General features: G+C 40.2%; 1 protein-coding gene across 6 annotated transcripts in view; it reads right to left on the reverse strand.

The window, feature by feature from the left end:
* Positions 1 to 9,073: 9,073 nt before the first annotated feature.
* The window catches only part of BBX (BBX high mobility group box domain containing), a 285,709-nt gene continuing 279,359 nt past the window's right edge, over positions 9,074 to 15,423 (reverse strand). For all 6 annotated transcript variants that reach the window (XM_058731518.1, XM_058731517.1, XM_058731512.1 and 3 more), the window contains one exon: positions 9,074 to 14,955. In XM_058731518.1, coding sequence (XP_058587501.1) covers positions 14,868 to 14,955 — 88 coding nt within the window. In that variant the 3' untranslated portion in view covers positions 9,074 to 14,867. The remainder of the gene's footprint in view (positions 14,956 to 15,423) is intronic.

Here is a 15,423-nt window from a genome sequence, read left to right on the forward strand (position 1 = left end):
TCCCATGACCCTGGGATCATGATCCGAGCAGAAACCAAGAGTCAGACACTCAACTGACTAAGCCAGCCAGGTGCCCCAGAGACTTTATTGTTTATACTGGTCTTAGGTTTATAGAAAAAATGGGACAGAAAATACAGAGAATACACACATAACCCCTCACTCTCTCAGCCCTCCACCCCACAGGCTCCTCTATCATCAACATTTTGCCATTAGAGTGGTATGCATGTTACAATGGTGATCCAATACTGACATATCATTATTCACTGAAGTTCATCCTTTGCATGAAAGCTCACTTTTGTGGTATATATTCTATAGGTTTTGACAAATGCATAATGTCATATATTACCCATGACAGTATCATACAGAATGCTTTCACCACCCAAAAATGAGCCATGTTTCATCTACTTACTTCTTCTCCAACCACGCATCCTTTCACATTCTCCATAGTCTTGCCTACTCCACAACACCATTAGTTGGAATCATACAACCTGTAGCTTTTTCCACTTACCAATGTGAATTTACTTACCAATGTGAATTTAAAGTTCCTCCATGTCTTTTTCTAGCTTGACAATTCTTCTTCTCCTTCTGCTTCTTCTTCTTCTTCTTCTTCTTCTTCTTCTTCTTCTTCTCCTTCTCCTTCTTCTTCTTCTTCTTCTTCTTCTTTCTTCTTTTTTTAGCACTGAATAATATATTCCATTGTATTCATCTGTTTATCCCTCCATCCTATTGAGGGGCATCTTGTCTGCTTCCAGTTTGCAGCATTTATTTATTTACTTCTATGAACATTCACGTGCAGCTTTTTGTATGGGCATAAGTTTTGCACTCATTTGGGTAAATACCTAGGGGGACAATCGTTGGATTTTATGGTCAGCCTCTGTTTAGCTTTGTAAGAAAATGCCAAACTGTCCCAAAGTGGCTGCACCATTTTGCATTCCCACCAGCAGTGAATGAGGGTTCCAGCTGTTCCACATCTTTGCCAGCATTTGGTGGTGTTGCTATTTGGGATTTGGGCCACTCTAATTGGAATATAGGGGTATGTTATTTTATTAATTTGCCAGTCCCTAATGACATAGGATGCTGAGCATCTTTTCATATGCTTTTTTGCCATCTGTACATCTTCTCTTGTGAGGTGTCTGTTCAGGTCTTTTGTCTTCTTAACCGGTTTTTTTCTTAAGTTTTAAGAATTCTTTGTATAGTTTGGATACACATCCTTTATTAGATATGTATCTGAGAATATTTTCCCCCAGCCTATGGCTTGTCTTTTATTCTCTTAAAGAGTTCCATTTTTTTTAACCATTACATTTGTATATAGCATTGTATGTATGTATGTATGTAGGTAGGTGGGTAGGTAGCATTTTAAAGTTCACAAAATTTGTTCAAATGTAGTATCTCATTGCATCCATAAAATGGAAGTAGATGTTGTGGTGCTCACATTAGAGATGGGGTTTTCTGGTTGCCTGTCGTGTGCTGGCACAGTGCTAGTGAGTGCACAGAACTGTACAGAATGGGTCCCCCTCCTGGTAACTTGGCTCCGGTGGGGATGTCTGTTTTCTGTTTGTGCCGGGCTGAAGATTTATATTCAAGAGGACCTGGTTTTCAGAGGCCTTGCATCTGGCAGTCCTCACCTCACTTTCCTCATTTGGGGGACCTCTCTCCTCCAGTTATCAGTCTCCATCTTGGGGTGCCTGTAGTCCGGGTCCCCTTGGGGAGCAACTATTTTGAGACAGAGATTCCAAGATGATGGTCCTAGAAACCCCCTCTCCTCTTTTGGCAAACAAGCAAACAGCAATAAACAATACTAGAACAAAAAAGTGAAGCCCTCTCTTTTTGTGAACTGATGTATTGCATTTTGGCTCAGCGGTGAACACATTTGCTAGAGTTGCCAACAATTCCCCTCCCCCTCCGCCCAAGTCTTACTCTACAGTCTCAATTTCCTGGGAGGAGGGTACCACACCGTGAGACTTAGGGGCATGTTAGGAAACTGCATAAACTCTCAGTGTACTGCACTGAGATTATAACTTTCATAACTACACTAGTCATGAAATCACGACGATAACTCTGCATTGGGGATAACTCCAATGACATCATCCAGGTATGGGGACCCACGTGCAAACGTCTACCTACCTGGATTCACAGGTCCAGTCTAAGGCGGCATCGGGGTCTCTGTGTTTTGCATCTTTTCTGAGCTTTGAGATTTAAAGCCTCTTCTAGTTCTTGCTGAATCGGTTTAAATAAAGACAGCATTAACCATACAAAGAATTTAATGGAGTGGTTAATGGTGTGGGTGATGTCAACAGGAATTTGGCAGCATCTGTGAGGATAATCCGAGAGGAATCATCAGGAGTTGACAACCCTTCTTTCAGAAAGTGAAATTGCCTGGTTCTAGTTAGACCAGTTGTTACTGGCTTCCCTGCCTGGAAAAAAAAAAAGTCACAGTAATTTCAATGGAGTTGTTTACACAGTGGAAAAATCTGACTCCTTGATAGCATGTTTCAGTTGCAAACCCCTTTAATGACACTCAAGGGCCTTCCAGTAAGAGAGAAATTCCCCTGAAACTAAGGAGAAGTTATTTGGAAACAGGTGCCCTTCCTCAGTAAGGTTATTTATGTTCATTGGGCTAATGGTTTTTGTCCAGTAATACATTTAAATTGCTTTTCATTTTACAGTCATGCTTCACTATCACATTTCAGAAAGTCACTTCTCTTCCTCTGTACAGCCAGCAATTTCCTCAAGTATGCGATGACAGCATTGTCCTTTCGAAGTCATTTGAAATAGACCCGATCTCATCCATCTCAGGAGAATATTCTCTGGCTGATAATCATAGCCAAGTGGAAAGTGCAAATGAACTCAGGCGTCTGGTAGCTCTGTCCTCTCTGCGGCTCCCTGGAGGCCTTGTCGTAAGGCGATGGTGCATCTATTGATCTGGGAAGGAGCCAGACATTCTGCCTCTGACAGTAAGTGAGAAGTAGGTCCCTCAACTCAGGTTAAAGAAGTACAAGGAGGTTAGAGGAGAAGATTTATAAACTGATGATTTATAAACTGAGTTACAGTTACCTGGTGTGGAGGTCAAGGAACAAATAGCCCCACAGAAATGAACATAATTAGGTTTATACAATGTTGTTGCAGATTGCTCAGTGAAATGGGCAGCTCATGGGCAATTGGGAAAAATTGTACCTTTAAAACTGGAAAATGTGGATCAGACTGTAGTGAATTTGAAGCACATATAATTCTATTTAAACATGTTGGGTGTAAGTGCCATGTAAGTGCTATTAAAGACTAGCTTTATTTTTAAAAACAGGTAGAGGATAGAAGTGCCCATTTGTTAGGTTTTATTTTGTGTCCTGGGCCCACAGGAAGGTCTTATTTACACGCGTTGGGGGGAGAGGGCAGGCTGCCACAAGACGGGCCACTGTGGCATGAAGATGACGTTGAGTTAAAAAGCAATCAACACCCAACAGATTTCGGAAAGCTCTTGATCTCTACTCTAAATGCCTACACAGAATTAAGATAGAGGACCTGCTCCAGGAAGAGAACTGTCACCATAGATCCTTACATTAGGATGAGAACTAGGTGTGGTAGACAGGGAGGAACCTGGCAGGGCCTGACTGATCCAAGTCTTCTATGTACATCGTTTCTGAATTGCCAGCAAACATGTGTTTATCAAACGTTTACTCTTTTTCATCTTCCTGTGAATTGCTTTCTTTTCCTCCAAAGTGCCAGCCCCCTCCCTGCTTCTCCTTAGTTCTGGATGACATCTATACCTTGGTTTGCCTGTCTTTGGAATTCCGTCTCCATGTGGATCCCCGTAGGTACACTCTTAAATTTGATGTTCTCCTGTTAATCTGTCTCGTGTCAAATTGGTTCTTAGTCCGGCCAGAGAGGGGACAGGACGTTCTTGCTCCCTGACACATGAAATGGATCACTCTTCTGCCTGATTTTCAAACTGATAACTATGTGTGTGTGTATGGTAAGGGCTTAAGCTATTATAAGGTTAACGTTCAAGTTAAAAAGTTTTAACCCTAAAATAAAGTTGACTGGGAGGAAAAATAAAAGTGTGACCGGGAAGTGTGAACAGCATTGCTCATCTGTAGCAATTTAATCTCAGAAATCTCATCTCTGTTCTAAGACCCGGAAGATTGTCCCCTCAGCCAGTGCTCTTCAGCAGGGGAAGGAGAACCATCAGGGAAAAATGAACGGTTCCCTGCTCCATGACTGGGGTGTCTTCCAGGGTCCCACCTGCTGTGCAGTCTTGCCACTTGGTCGGCTGTGCCTTGTCTTTGACTGCTAGTGCAAGCCTGCTCTGCCCCAGGAAATAGTATTCATCGGCTAATTTATGACTCTGTTCATTTGTCCTACCAATTACTGATGCTGCTCTCTGCAGTAGGCTGAAACACTGGGACAGATTCTACCTAAAATAGATCTTTGGCTGAGGAGCAGGTGGTGGCGGCAGGCTAGAATGTCACCCAAAGGCAACTCGGAAGAGAAAAGTGCGCACCCGGACCAGAAAACCATTTGTTTCTTAAAAGAAGGCATATGGAATATTGGATGTGTGGGTAGGAGTGAAAGAGGAACCCAAAAAAAGGAATTCACATGGATAAATGTTCATATATAAAAGATGTTAGTCTGATTCTAGTTTGAACAGTGTCCTACAGAGGACTGTGGCATGCTTGACAGTCAATGCTCTGCATTTGCCTTCGAATTCCAGGTGCCCTGTCAGGTGGACTTGTGGAGGTGAAGACTGTCATTGCTCCTACTGCCTCAGCTGGGTCCTCAGCGCAACTAGGTCCCTAAGAAATGTTGCTACATGGGCAACCCACTCATGGAAAGTTAGATGTTTGGGATGTGGGGAAAGGAAGACCAATGAAGCCTTTTGGCAACACAGATCTCACTGATGGTCTTTGAGGGTCCACAGACAGATGCCTGATGAACTCCAAATTAAACTCTTTAAATTTCTAAAACCTTTCTGAATTCATGCACGAGTTACAGTGCAGTCTGCAAACCTGAGAGAGATCATCCTGCTTTTTAAAGCAGATGTTTTTGGAGCTAAAAGAATTCCTTTAACTATCAATCCCTAAAAAGCTGGAGGTGGTATGATTTGGCCATACTGAGATGAACATTTAATGTAAAAAGTAGATACACCACCTTCCATACTACCAAAGGGGAAGTAATCCTGCAGTCCTACTAGATAATAGGTACTTCCTGGAGTGAAGTCCTTTTCAATGGTCGAGGATTAGCAAATAAAGTCTCGCATGTACAGTTCAGACCCAAATTCAGACCCAAATCCTTCACAACGGTCCCATCTTGTTCCAGGAATCCTCTTGGAGCAAAGGGGTTCTTGAGTCATTCACCCCACCATGAAGATCTTACAAATATCCCCAGCGGAGAAGAAAGGGCCAGGAGATACAGCTTTTGTGTGCACAGGGTGCAAAAGCAGGGAGGTGTGCTATTGCTGAAGACAAGTGCAACAATTGGACAGATTGCACTTCAGTAACATGCAAGAGTTGGGACTGAGGTTGAGGAAAGGATACAGCCAAGGGAGAAGGAAAAGAAGTCAGAGAATCACACTCTCTGGCTATCAAAATTACCTCTGACTCTGAAGGCCAAACGCTTAAATCATGCTGCTTGACCTCACCATTTCAAATATTCCTAGGCTGTGTCAAGGCTGAGCTGATGTGCTAACTGCACATCAGCCCTGGAGTCAACATAGCTGGGATGCCCCATGCCTCAACACACCAAAAGGAAGTGCACAGTATCATGGATCTCCCCCAAACACTTGTCTCACTTTTGCCATTCTCAGAGATCTGTGGCCTTGTCTTAGCAGCTCTTGTGCCAAGATCCCTTCTATGAAAAAGGGCTTTAAAAAAATAAAAATTTGAAGTGGAACAGTAACACATTCCCATTTTCTCCCCTTAAAGCCTTCAAAATGCATATTATGTTTCTCATGAGTTTATATGTAGCTTCTTCCTGACAGCCTTTGATTCTCATGCCCAACCTCATCCATATTGCATTTCAATTAAAGATGCATATCTCTAGCCCCCACCAGAGCACACCCCCCCCCCCCACTAGACTATACACCCCAGAAGACTGTCTTGTTGGTACTTAGCAGGTATCCAATAGCAGTCATCCACTGCAATTCTGCTGAATGATTAGATTGTTACAGGAGCATGACGTAAACTATTGAATGGACGTGAGGTGTGGATCACAAAGAACTCTCCTGGAGCCAAAGCAAGTGAGGTGAAATAATTTTCATGGGCTTTGAACAGAGAAGTGGAACAGAGCAGGGTTTTTAAGCAATTTTATTCTAACAATACAGTCTTGATTTTGATTGATATACAATAACAGTTTTAATGAAGGTGAGGCTAGCATCAGTGTGTTAAATACCTCATATTCTATTTACAAAAAGGGTTTAGCTCTTCTAGGACTGTGCAGAATATTGCTCTTTTATTTCTAGTATACTTATAAATGTATAAATGCCTAAGAGATAGTATGGGAGAAATGAAAATTTAAAACTAGAAAACATCATCTGAATTTCTCCAGTTTCAAGAATTATAGAATAAATATCTTGGAGGAAAAATAATTTAAAATTGTATCATACTGCTTTCCTATTAAATATACTTCAAATACATGCTTCAAATTAGATGGCAAATCATTGCCTATTTCTGCATCTACCGAGTATATTTCCACTGTTTGTATATCTTTTCAGTACTTTCATGCTTGGTCCTGGAAGATATGAATCGTATGTATTCAAGGTGCCTTTCATAAGCTCCACAGCCCAATAGTAGTACAGACCAGGAAAATGTAATCACTGATACTTGAGTACATTTCTTGGAAATATTTTCATGCTGGCTTTAAAACCATTTTGACTTTCAGACATCGAACTTGAAAGACCTGTTTGTCTGAACTTTCCCTTTTCCCCTTTCACCCTCCATCATTGTCAAGAAACTTTCAATCTTCACATTTTTCTTTTCTGACTTCTGCAATACACAACCTTGAGACAAAATGACCTTTTATAAAATTCCCTAGGGTGAGGGATCTCCAAGTGGGTTGAGCCATAAAGTAGGAGTTACCATTTTCTCTCTTCCAGGAGCGACTTCATTTTACGCTTTTAATTTCTGGCCTGTTGACTCAGGGTTCCAGATTTTTTCAACCTTTTGGCAACCCGCTTTCCAGAGCTCATCTAAAATTTTGTCTCCACTGTTCCCCTCCACAGATTTCACTCTTGTAAGTCTGAGAGAGAAAAACCCGAGTGGGAACAGCAGTGGAGGGAAAAGTGTAGAGGACATACAAGTTTGTTAAAGTTTTATATAAAATTATAAAAGTTTTAGCCCTTGGGACTTTTTAGACACTGTCTGGAAAAAAGGGAAAGGTCATAAGAAGCAAGGCTGAAAATAAACAAATAAAGACATGCCAAGAAAAGGGTCTCTCTGATGAAGCTCTCTTCAGAACACTGGGTCAAGAAAGGTAAATCTAGAGATACTCAGTGGGAACAGCATAACCGAATTCCAAATTATCTTCCCTCCAGCACGACTCTTCCTGTGGCTCACGGATTCCTTTTGCTTTGGGCAGGAAACAAACATATTTTTGGAAGTGTGAGGAGGCGATACATTAAAAAAAGAAAATTTGTGCATATCAAAATATTTGTTTTTAAAGGCTGTATATGAAGTATTTATACATGAAATCACACTTCTTGGATATGCATAGCTAGGGTTGGGAGATGAAATGAAGGAAAAATGGGTAAAATACAAATGAAACAAGAATTGGGAAAATATTAGTATTTGTTGAAGCTGGGTGGGTGATGGGTCTATGGAATTCACTCTGCTAGCCTCTTACCTTTGCATATGTTTGAAATTTTCCATACTTTCAAAAGGTGAAAAGGTTGCTGAAAAATTACGATGAACGATTTTACGTTCTTTCAGTTTAGCTCATCACTTAGTGATAACTGTTTTATGTTTCCTTGCAAGAGACTATGTTCTACCCCAAAGGACAGATCTGTGTAATACATATAGAACCATAAAACCACACACGTCTAACCCATAATCTTTTTTTCTAATAGAACTTATATTCTTTGGTATGGAGCTTCCATCATCACTACAACACATTTCATTCCTAGTAATTAAAAAAAAAAAAAAAAAAGTCTCCTGGAGTACTGGACATGTAATTCATCAGGCAGACTAATTTTATGGAAAAATCCCATAGTGCTACATACACAAGTGTGAGTTGCCTAATGTGAATTTAACATATTGAGTTTTCCACCGTATTGTATTTCCTGCTATAGCTTACTCCTGATGCAGCAGGCCCTTACAAGTTTAAAGAGGAAGCTAGCTATACTTAGGGTCTCTTTCGAATATACATGAACATATCAACTTTTGAGTCGGAATAAAAAATCATAAAATCAACAATTCCCATTTGATGAACATTTCTGTTACAGGCCCTAACTTCATAAGTATTTTTTTTCATCCGAGCAGAAGTGTGAGGAGGCATTATCACCACCATCATTTTGTAATTGAAGTGGGGTTCAAGGAGGTCGAAAAGCCCAATGATAAATGGATAAGTGGAACCAGACTTTGAAGCCAACTCTGTCTGAACAAAGCCTGTGGTATCATTATACTCTGTATTTATATACTATGTGTGTGTGTGCTCTTCTGAAGGATTAAAACAACATAGCCAAAGTTCTAAGGTTCAGGACATCGCATCCAGCCAAGACTGAGGTCTGAATTTATACTTTAGGTTACGGGTTATCACTTCCATAGTTTTACTACAGTTCAGGGAGAGTTGGTATGTTCAAGGTCATGCTTTTCCCAGGGAGGCCCTGCTCCTAAGTGGCAGAATGAAGCAGATCTTTCTTCTGTCAGGCTGATTTCTCCTCTCCCCATTAGGGAGAAGCAGCCCAAGCCACTCAAACACTGGGACTATCAGGAAACAGTTTGGGGGAGGTCATCATTCGCATTCTGAAAGAGCTGAAGTATCTTTTGTTAAAGTGTTTTCCCTACTGTTTTTCGTAGACAGGGTATACTGAAGGTACTTAGTCTATAGACAGGGGTGTGAATGTAAAGAAAGATATTTGAATAATATCTTTAAAATATTTCAAATTTTTATTAAATATTTTTATTCAGTTTTAAGATCACAGTTAAAGTACTTTAGCATGTTATACACATGACTTACATGTGCAATTTTTAGAAATATCAAATTAAGTATAAGATTTTGAAGAAAGAAATTATATAAATGTGTATATTGACTTTTACTACACATACATCTAAGAAAGCAATAATTCTGTTGTACCATTAAGTGGAAATCATTTATTACATGGCATGTTTACACCAACTCTAAAGAGAACCAAGCCAATTTCTGAAAGCAAAAAAATGAGCAATTCAGTCATGCTGAAACTGTCAACAGACTTAAGACCTGGTGGTCAAATGAAGCCATGGTTAATTTAGGACATGTAAGTAAGCAATTCAAACCTAAGAGAAAAGTTCATAATCTGGAACAATGGAGTCTCAGGTGGTTTTTATTCTTTTTTGGACAAATTCCTGAGAGCAAGAGACTTGTTTAGTGCTAATGAAACGCGAAGAATGTTGCTGAGCGTGTGCCGAGCTCCAGGTCACAGACCTGCCCCACCCCCAGTTCTGCTGTTCTGAGAGCCCAGGCGCTAACCTGAGGCGTCCAGGGACATGGGCCGGCCCCCGGCAACTGCCAAGGACCAGCAGTGTTAGTTGGTGAAACACACGTGCCCTTGTGATTCACGTTAGAGCCTGTGAGGTATGACTGCGGTGCAGGTGGGAGGGTTCGGAGGCATTGAATTAGGTCCTTGTTACTCAGTAACCAGTTACGGCCCAAGTGACCGGGCAATCTTTGGAAGGAGTAGTAATTTTCATGACAACTAGTTCTGTGCACAAAAACCAATTTGAGGGCAGGATCAATTTTGACCACTGACTGCAACAAGAAAACAGTGGCCAGAGAACTTAGTACAAGGTTTCCTCCTTCAACTTATTAGTATAAATCCTACCATCGCAAATAAAATTTGGCCAGGAGATGAAACTTGCATTTTTTGTGTGTGAAGAAAATGTGTACTTATGTTTTTTAAGGAAAGCATAGCACAGATGGAGCTGTATCGGGGGAATCAAATATATTTGTCTTGTTGTTCACTATTTTTGTTGTCACTTCTTTGATCCGAAATAGAAAGAAAATAATGTCCCCAGTGAAAAGGACAAGGTGATTTAATATGGAGTATAATAAACTTAGCTATCACTTCCAAACTAAAGCAAAGCAGTCCATCAAACCCTGAATACTTCACCAGACATATCTGGTAAGATAAACTGAACAACTTGTTTCTTAATGTGAGTATGATGTTAGTTAATCTAAATAAGATGAGTTTTAAAAACCCCAAAAACTCAAGTAAGAACAAAATCCAAATCTAACTCTTTGGGAATGCTTGTATAAATAAAAGCAACATCTAATTAACAATTAGTACACTCTTTATAAGGTGCAAAACAAGGTCCTATGTGGGGAGAGCTAAATTTTCATTTCCACCTAGCAGTCACTCTGAATACTTTATAGGTCAAATGTAATAATGACATTTGCTTCTGCTGCCCATTTTCAGCAATACAGTGTTCTCTCTGGAGAAGGTGGTTTGGGAAGTCAAAACACTGCAGTGGGAAACAGTGGCACTGAAGGTAGAAGCAAAAAAAAAAAAAAAAAACAAAAAAAAAAAACCTTTGAAACAGGACTTACTGAAATTAACTTTTAAAGCCGAGGTAGCCCATTAGAATTGGCCTTACGTGAGGGCTCTATGGAGCAGTGCAATCAAAGGTGAGTCTCCTCAACAGCATCACGGACACCCCGACTTTCCCTTTGCAAATGCTGATTCCAGGCCTGGCGGGACTTCCTGCCTTCTCCCCAGCGAGGCCACGGTGGCTCTTCTCCTCTGCTGGGTGGGTGCCGGCCTCCAGCTCCAGCTGCTGGTCTCCAGAACGCTTGGGATTCATACAGTAGTTTAGCAGGCAGCATGGTCCCACTGCTTCACATTAATGCCAAACGCCAAACTTGGAACAGAGCTATTCGATACCCTCCCTCCCTCCCACACTGTATAAACAAAACGTGTCAGCTTCCAGCTTACTCCTGGTTCTGGATCAATTTATAATTTGCTTGAGATTTTACATAGGTGCAAACTTTTCCATACGATGAGCCAAAGACTGCAGAGTGCAAACAAAATTTTATGAAATGACTTAGGCGGAGTAGCATCTGACTTGCTAAGAAAGTGACAGGGAATAAACATGTTGGAATATAAATAACCAGACCAGTTCAGATGCTCCTTTTTGTTCGGAGTGTTCCATCGCAGGAACCAGAATCAGTGATAATATGGGAATGATTTCAGCATGGCTTTGAGATGGCATTGGTAGAAAGCTCTTCTGACAGAATTAAACAAACATAGTTCTGGTATTTGTGGGAAAAAGAGACTGTCAGAATTACAACAGTATGATTCATCCTTATAAAAGGGCTTTGATGAATTACAGTTTGATCTAAAATCTGGGAACTAACCTAATCTGGGGATAAGAACCTGTATCGTCAATGTGGCTGTGGGACGTTGTTTCCTTCTCCTGATCTCCTTACAGTTATCCAAACAAATAAAAACTTAGAAAGGATGTCTTACAGTATTTTTTTTTCTTTCACTCAGCTTCTTATAGCTGCAGCTTCAGTTACTATAATATACTCTACACACTTCAAAATTACATAGGAAAATACCCAGAACAACTAAATAAATAAAAGGCTAAGGAAAACTGGAACAGTACTGCGTCTCCATCTGAGACTAAATCATCCACTTCGGCATCACAGAGAAGGGCTAGGACAATTTTTTTCAAAAGATTTATATACAGGTTTGAATCCAGAAATTAAGGTTAAAAGCATAAATATCGATAATTTCAACTAGATTCAGAATGGTTTTTCAGAAAGATATGATACAACAATTTAGAACAAAACAAAGCAGGCATCGTATTTTGGTTTGCTTGAGATATACATAAGGTGCAAGAACTTCTTCTCTTGAGGATGCTTGTGGGACAAATGTTAGTGTCAATGGTGTTTGCTGGCAGATTAAGGTACACACCATAGCAATATGATTTTCCAAAATATAAAAGAATAAGATAAATGAAATGAAAATGGTAGATGGGGGGGCACTACATGTTGGTTGGGAATATCTGTGCTAACAAATATTGTTACCTGAAAATGCCAACACCCCTCACCAGCGGATTCAGGGCATGAGAAAAGCACTAGTATTGAAATCAAGACTTCACTCAGAGAAACAACAAGGCGAGTGTCTAAAGGACTATAAAGCTTTGCAGGATTTCTGCTACTCTCAGTGCCTAACCGCTTAAAAATTAAGCATTTCTACAAAAAGGTTTTTTTTTGTTTTTTGTTTTTTTAAGTATCTGAAAACAGTCATATCCAGTAGGTTGCCCTCCCACCCCACCCCTGCCTAAGGGAAAAGCCACTGAGGTTTAGGAAAAGCAGATCAAGTAAGATATTAATCACATAGAAAAAAGTAATCTTTTGTTTTGCTTCTTTTTAAAAAAGGTCCCATGAATATACAGCAATCTCTTAAGGAAATCTAGTGAAATGTAATTGGAGGATTGAAGGACGGTGCTCTGGCAAAAATAGATCTATTCTAACGTGTTCTAGAGAATAACAAGTTAGTACCATTGTCAAGGTGCATGTTCTGCACCAAACAATTTCTGTTGTTGGTTTTTGTTTTGTTTCATTTTGTTTTGTTTTTGGATTTTTAGCTAATTATAATTTTTAAATCACTGCTAGCAAGTGGTCCAAAAACTCCAACAGCCACCAACATTGGGACCCAGCAATTTTCAAACATTCACTTTATGTTTTGAAATTTAGAAAATATTAATAAAACAGCATCATAGTAAAAATATTATGCTAAAATCTGGGGCTGCTCACCTGATTTATTTCTACGAGAATGGGGTTAAGCTTTAACCTCGGACTAACTAGCTTTCTAAATCCTTCTTCCTCCACGCCCACAATGTTTATGCATTTTTGAGGACACCATTCCAATGTTCTGCTGTCCTCTTTACCTGCTTTGAAGAAAAAAACAACCCAAACAAATCTCTATATTCTTTTCAATTGTTAGTATGTTGTACATATTTTCCAGCACCGAAACTGAAGTAATATCTACAACTATGAAAAGCTAAACCTAGTCAGTACTAAGAGTCGTTTTTTGTATGGCTATTAGGTCAGATTATGATTAGAAAAAAAAAAAATCATCATTACAATTCAGTCAAGTATAAATAAGAAAGCTAGATAAAACCTTGTAAACTGTCATCATTTAGAGATCTAATTCAAAAGCTTCAAACTCGAACTAACGCTATCAAAATTCCGCCAGTTTGAAAACCAATAAAAATTATTGCTGGAATCCAATAATTAAAATTTGGTAGTTTGTGCTGTGATGCAAGAGTGGGGATCTACTTTGTGCTATGGAACAAATACCCTGTAAACTCGGTAGCCTCCGACTAATTTTGATTTATCACTTTGCATGTGTTGCTAGGAAACAAGACACTGTGAATGTCAGGTGGTTAAGTCGGTATGTCGAATGTTCGGATAAGCCAGGTAATCCACTTGGCACTGGCATATGTATGGTTGGTTTTATGTCCGAAAGCAACAAAACACAAAAAGGAAACAAACTTGCAGGTGGATCCGTGACTAAGAATCCCACTCTGGTCAGGCATCCCTCCCTCGGCATTTATTCATTCAACACCTCCTTGACAACATCAACTCAAAATGGCTCTAAAAACCTGCAGTGCCAATTAGGCTGTGCATAGCAATTGCTACCCGTCCAGTCTGTCTGGGATGGATGTAAAAGGTCTGTAGCGCAAAGTCCACATGAAGTGAGTGTCTTCAATGTGTTTAGGATAGTGAAGTAATACTAAGGTCACTTCTGAATAATATTTTTCTTTTTTTGTTTGTATGAACGATCCATTGGTCACATAGACCCCTGTGTAAAAATAAAAGAATCCTCAAGGCATGAAAACATCAGTAATCTGTAGGACTCTTCCCCTGTCTGGGAAAATATTTGCCACAATTTGCCCCAAGCAAATCCTTCTTAGTCACTCAAGGCTACGAAAAAAACTCAGCTTGTAAGAATTGTAATTTTCTCTCCCTCTCTCTCTCTCTCTCTCTCTCTCTCTCTCTCTCTCTTCCTTTTCACCAGCAAACTACCACTCTGGTGGCAAATATAAAAGTGCAGAATATATGGACCACGAGGCCGAGCATACACCGCTAACAATGGTACATGTGCCTGCCCGTGCTGCTTGGGGGTCTCTGGAACAGGCTTTTTAATATTATTCTACAATATAAATGTAGGTATAACCTATTATATAAACCATCTTAGAACTTAAATCTCCATGTACAAAAAAGACTAAGAATATCTAATAATAACTAGTGCAGTGCGTCAGTTTTTGTTTTTTTGTTTTTTGTTTTTGTTTTGAAAGAATAACTAGGTAATATACGAAACTAGTTTCACACTCTCCGGTTGGTAAAAGAGACGCTGGATGAGCTACAGTAAAGGCAGCCTTTTACCAAGTTACCACCTATTACCGTCAAAAGCCTTCAATAGAAAGCAAAGCTCCAGGATCATTCTGTTTCTGCTCATTATCAGACAGATAACCTCACCCTCAAAGACTCTGGGTTCCAAAAGAACAAACGGGCCCAGGATGCTAACTTCTGCTTCAAGTGAATCTGGGCCGTGTAGGGCAACAAGCACTTGTTTGCAGTCTATATTCTCCACCACATGGACTCACTAGCATCCCTCCGTAAAGACAAGGCTAGGGTAGTAGGTAAAGCACAATGTTTTACAATTAAAGGGCGCTTCACTGGTCAGCGCAGGAAATAAGTACAGGAGCCTGTGGCATTTCTTTTGGCTGTCCATCATGGGTGAGCGGAGTGGACCTCTGACCTCTGCAAAACAAGAGGAAGAACAAAAGAAATCACCCACTTAGAGTATGTTGTCAGACACAGGAGAGGATGATGAGTAACCAATAAGAGCTTTCCAATATCTTGTTTAACAGCTAATGTTGACTTGTTACTGATGCTGTTTAAACTGTTAGCTGCTGCTTTTATTGTTTTTTTTTTTTAAATTTTTTTTTTTAACATTTATTTAGTTTTGAGATAGAGAGAGACAGAGCATGAACGGGGGAGGGTCAGAGAGAGAGGGAGACACAGAATCTGAAACGGGCTCCAGGCTCTGAGCAGTCAGCACAGAGCCCGATGCGGGGCTCGAACTCACATACCGCGAGATCGTGACCTGAGCCGAAGTCGGACGCTTAACCAACTGAGCCACCCAGGCGCCCCGCTTTTATTGTTTTTTGAAAAACTTCTTATCTCAGTTCACCTCACATGACTCAACAACACACTGTGTCCCAAACA

Source organism: Neofelis nebulosa, chromosome 5 (genome assembly GCF_028018385.1).
Source record: "Neofelis nebulosa isolate mNeoNeb1 chromosome 5, mNeoNeb1.pri, whole genome shotgun sequence".
In the NCBI taxonomy this organism is placed as follows: Eukaryota; Metazoa; Chordata; class Mammalia; order Carnivora; family Felidae; genus Neofelis; species Neofelis nebulosa.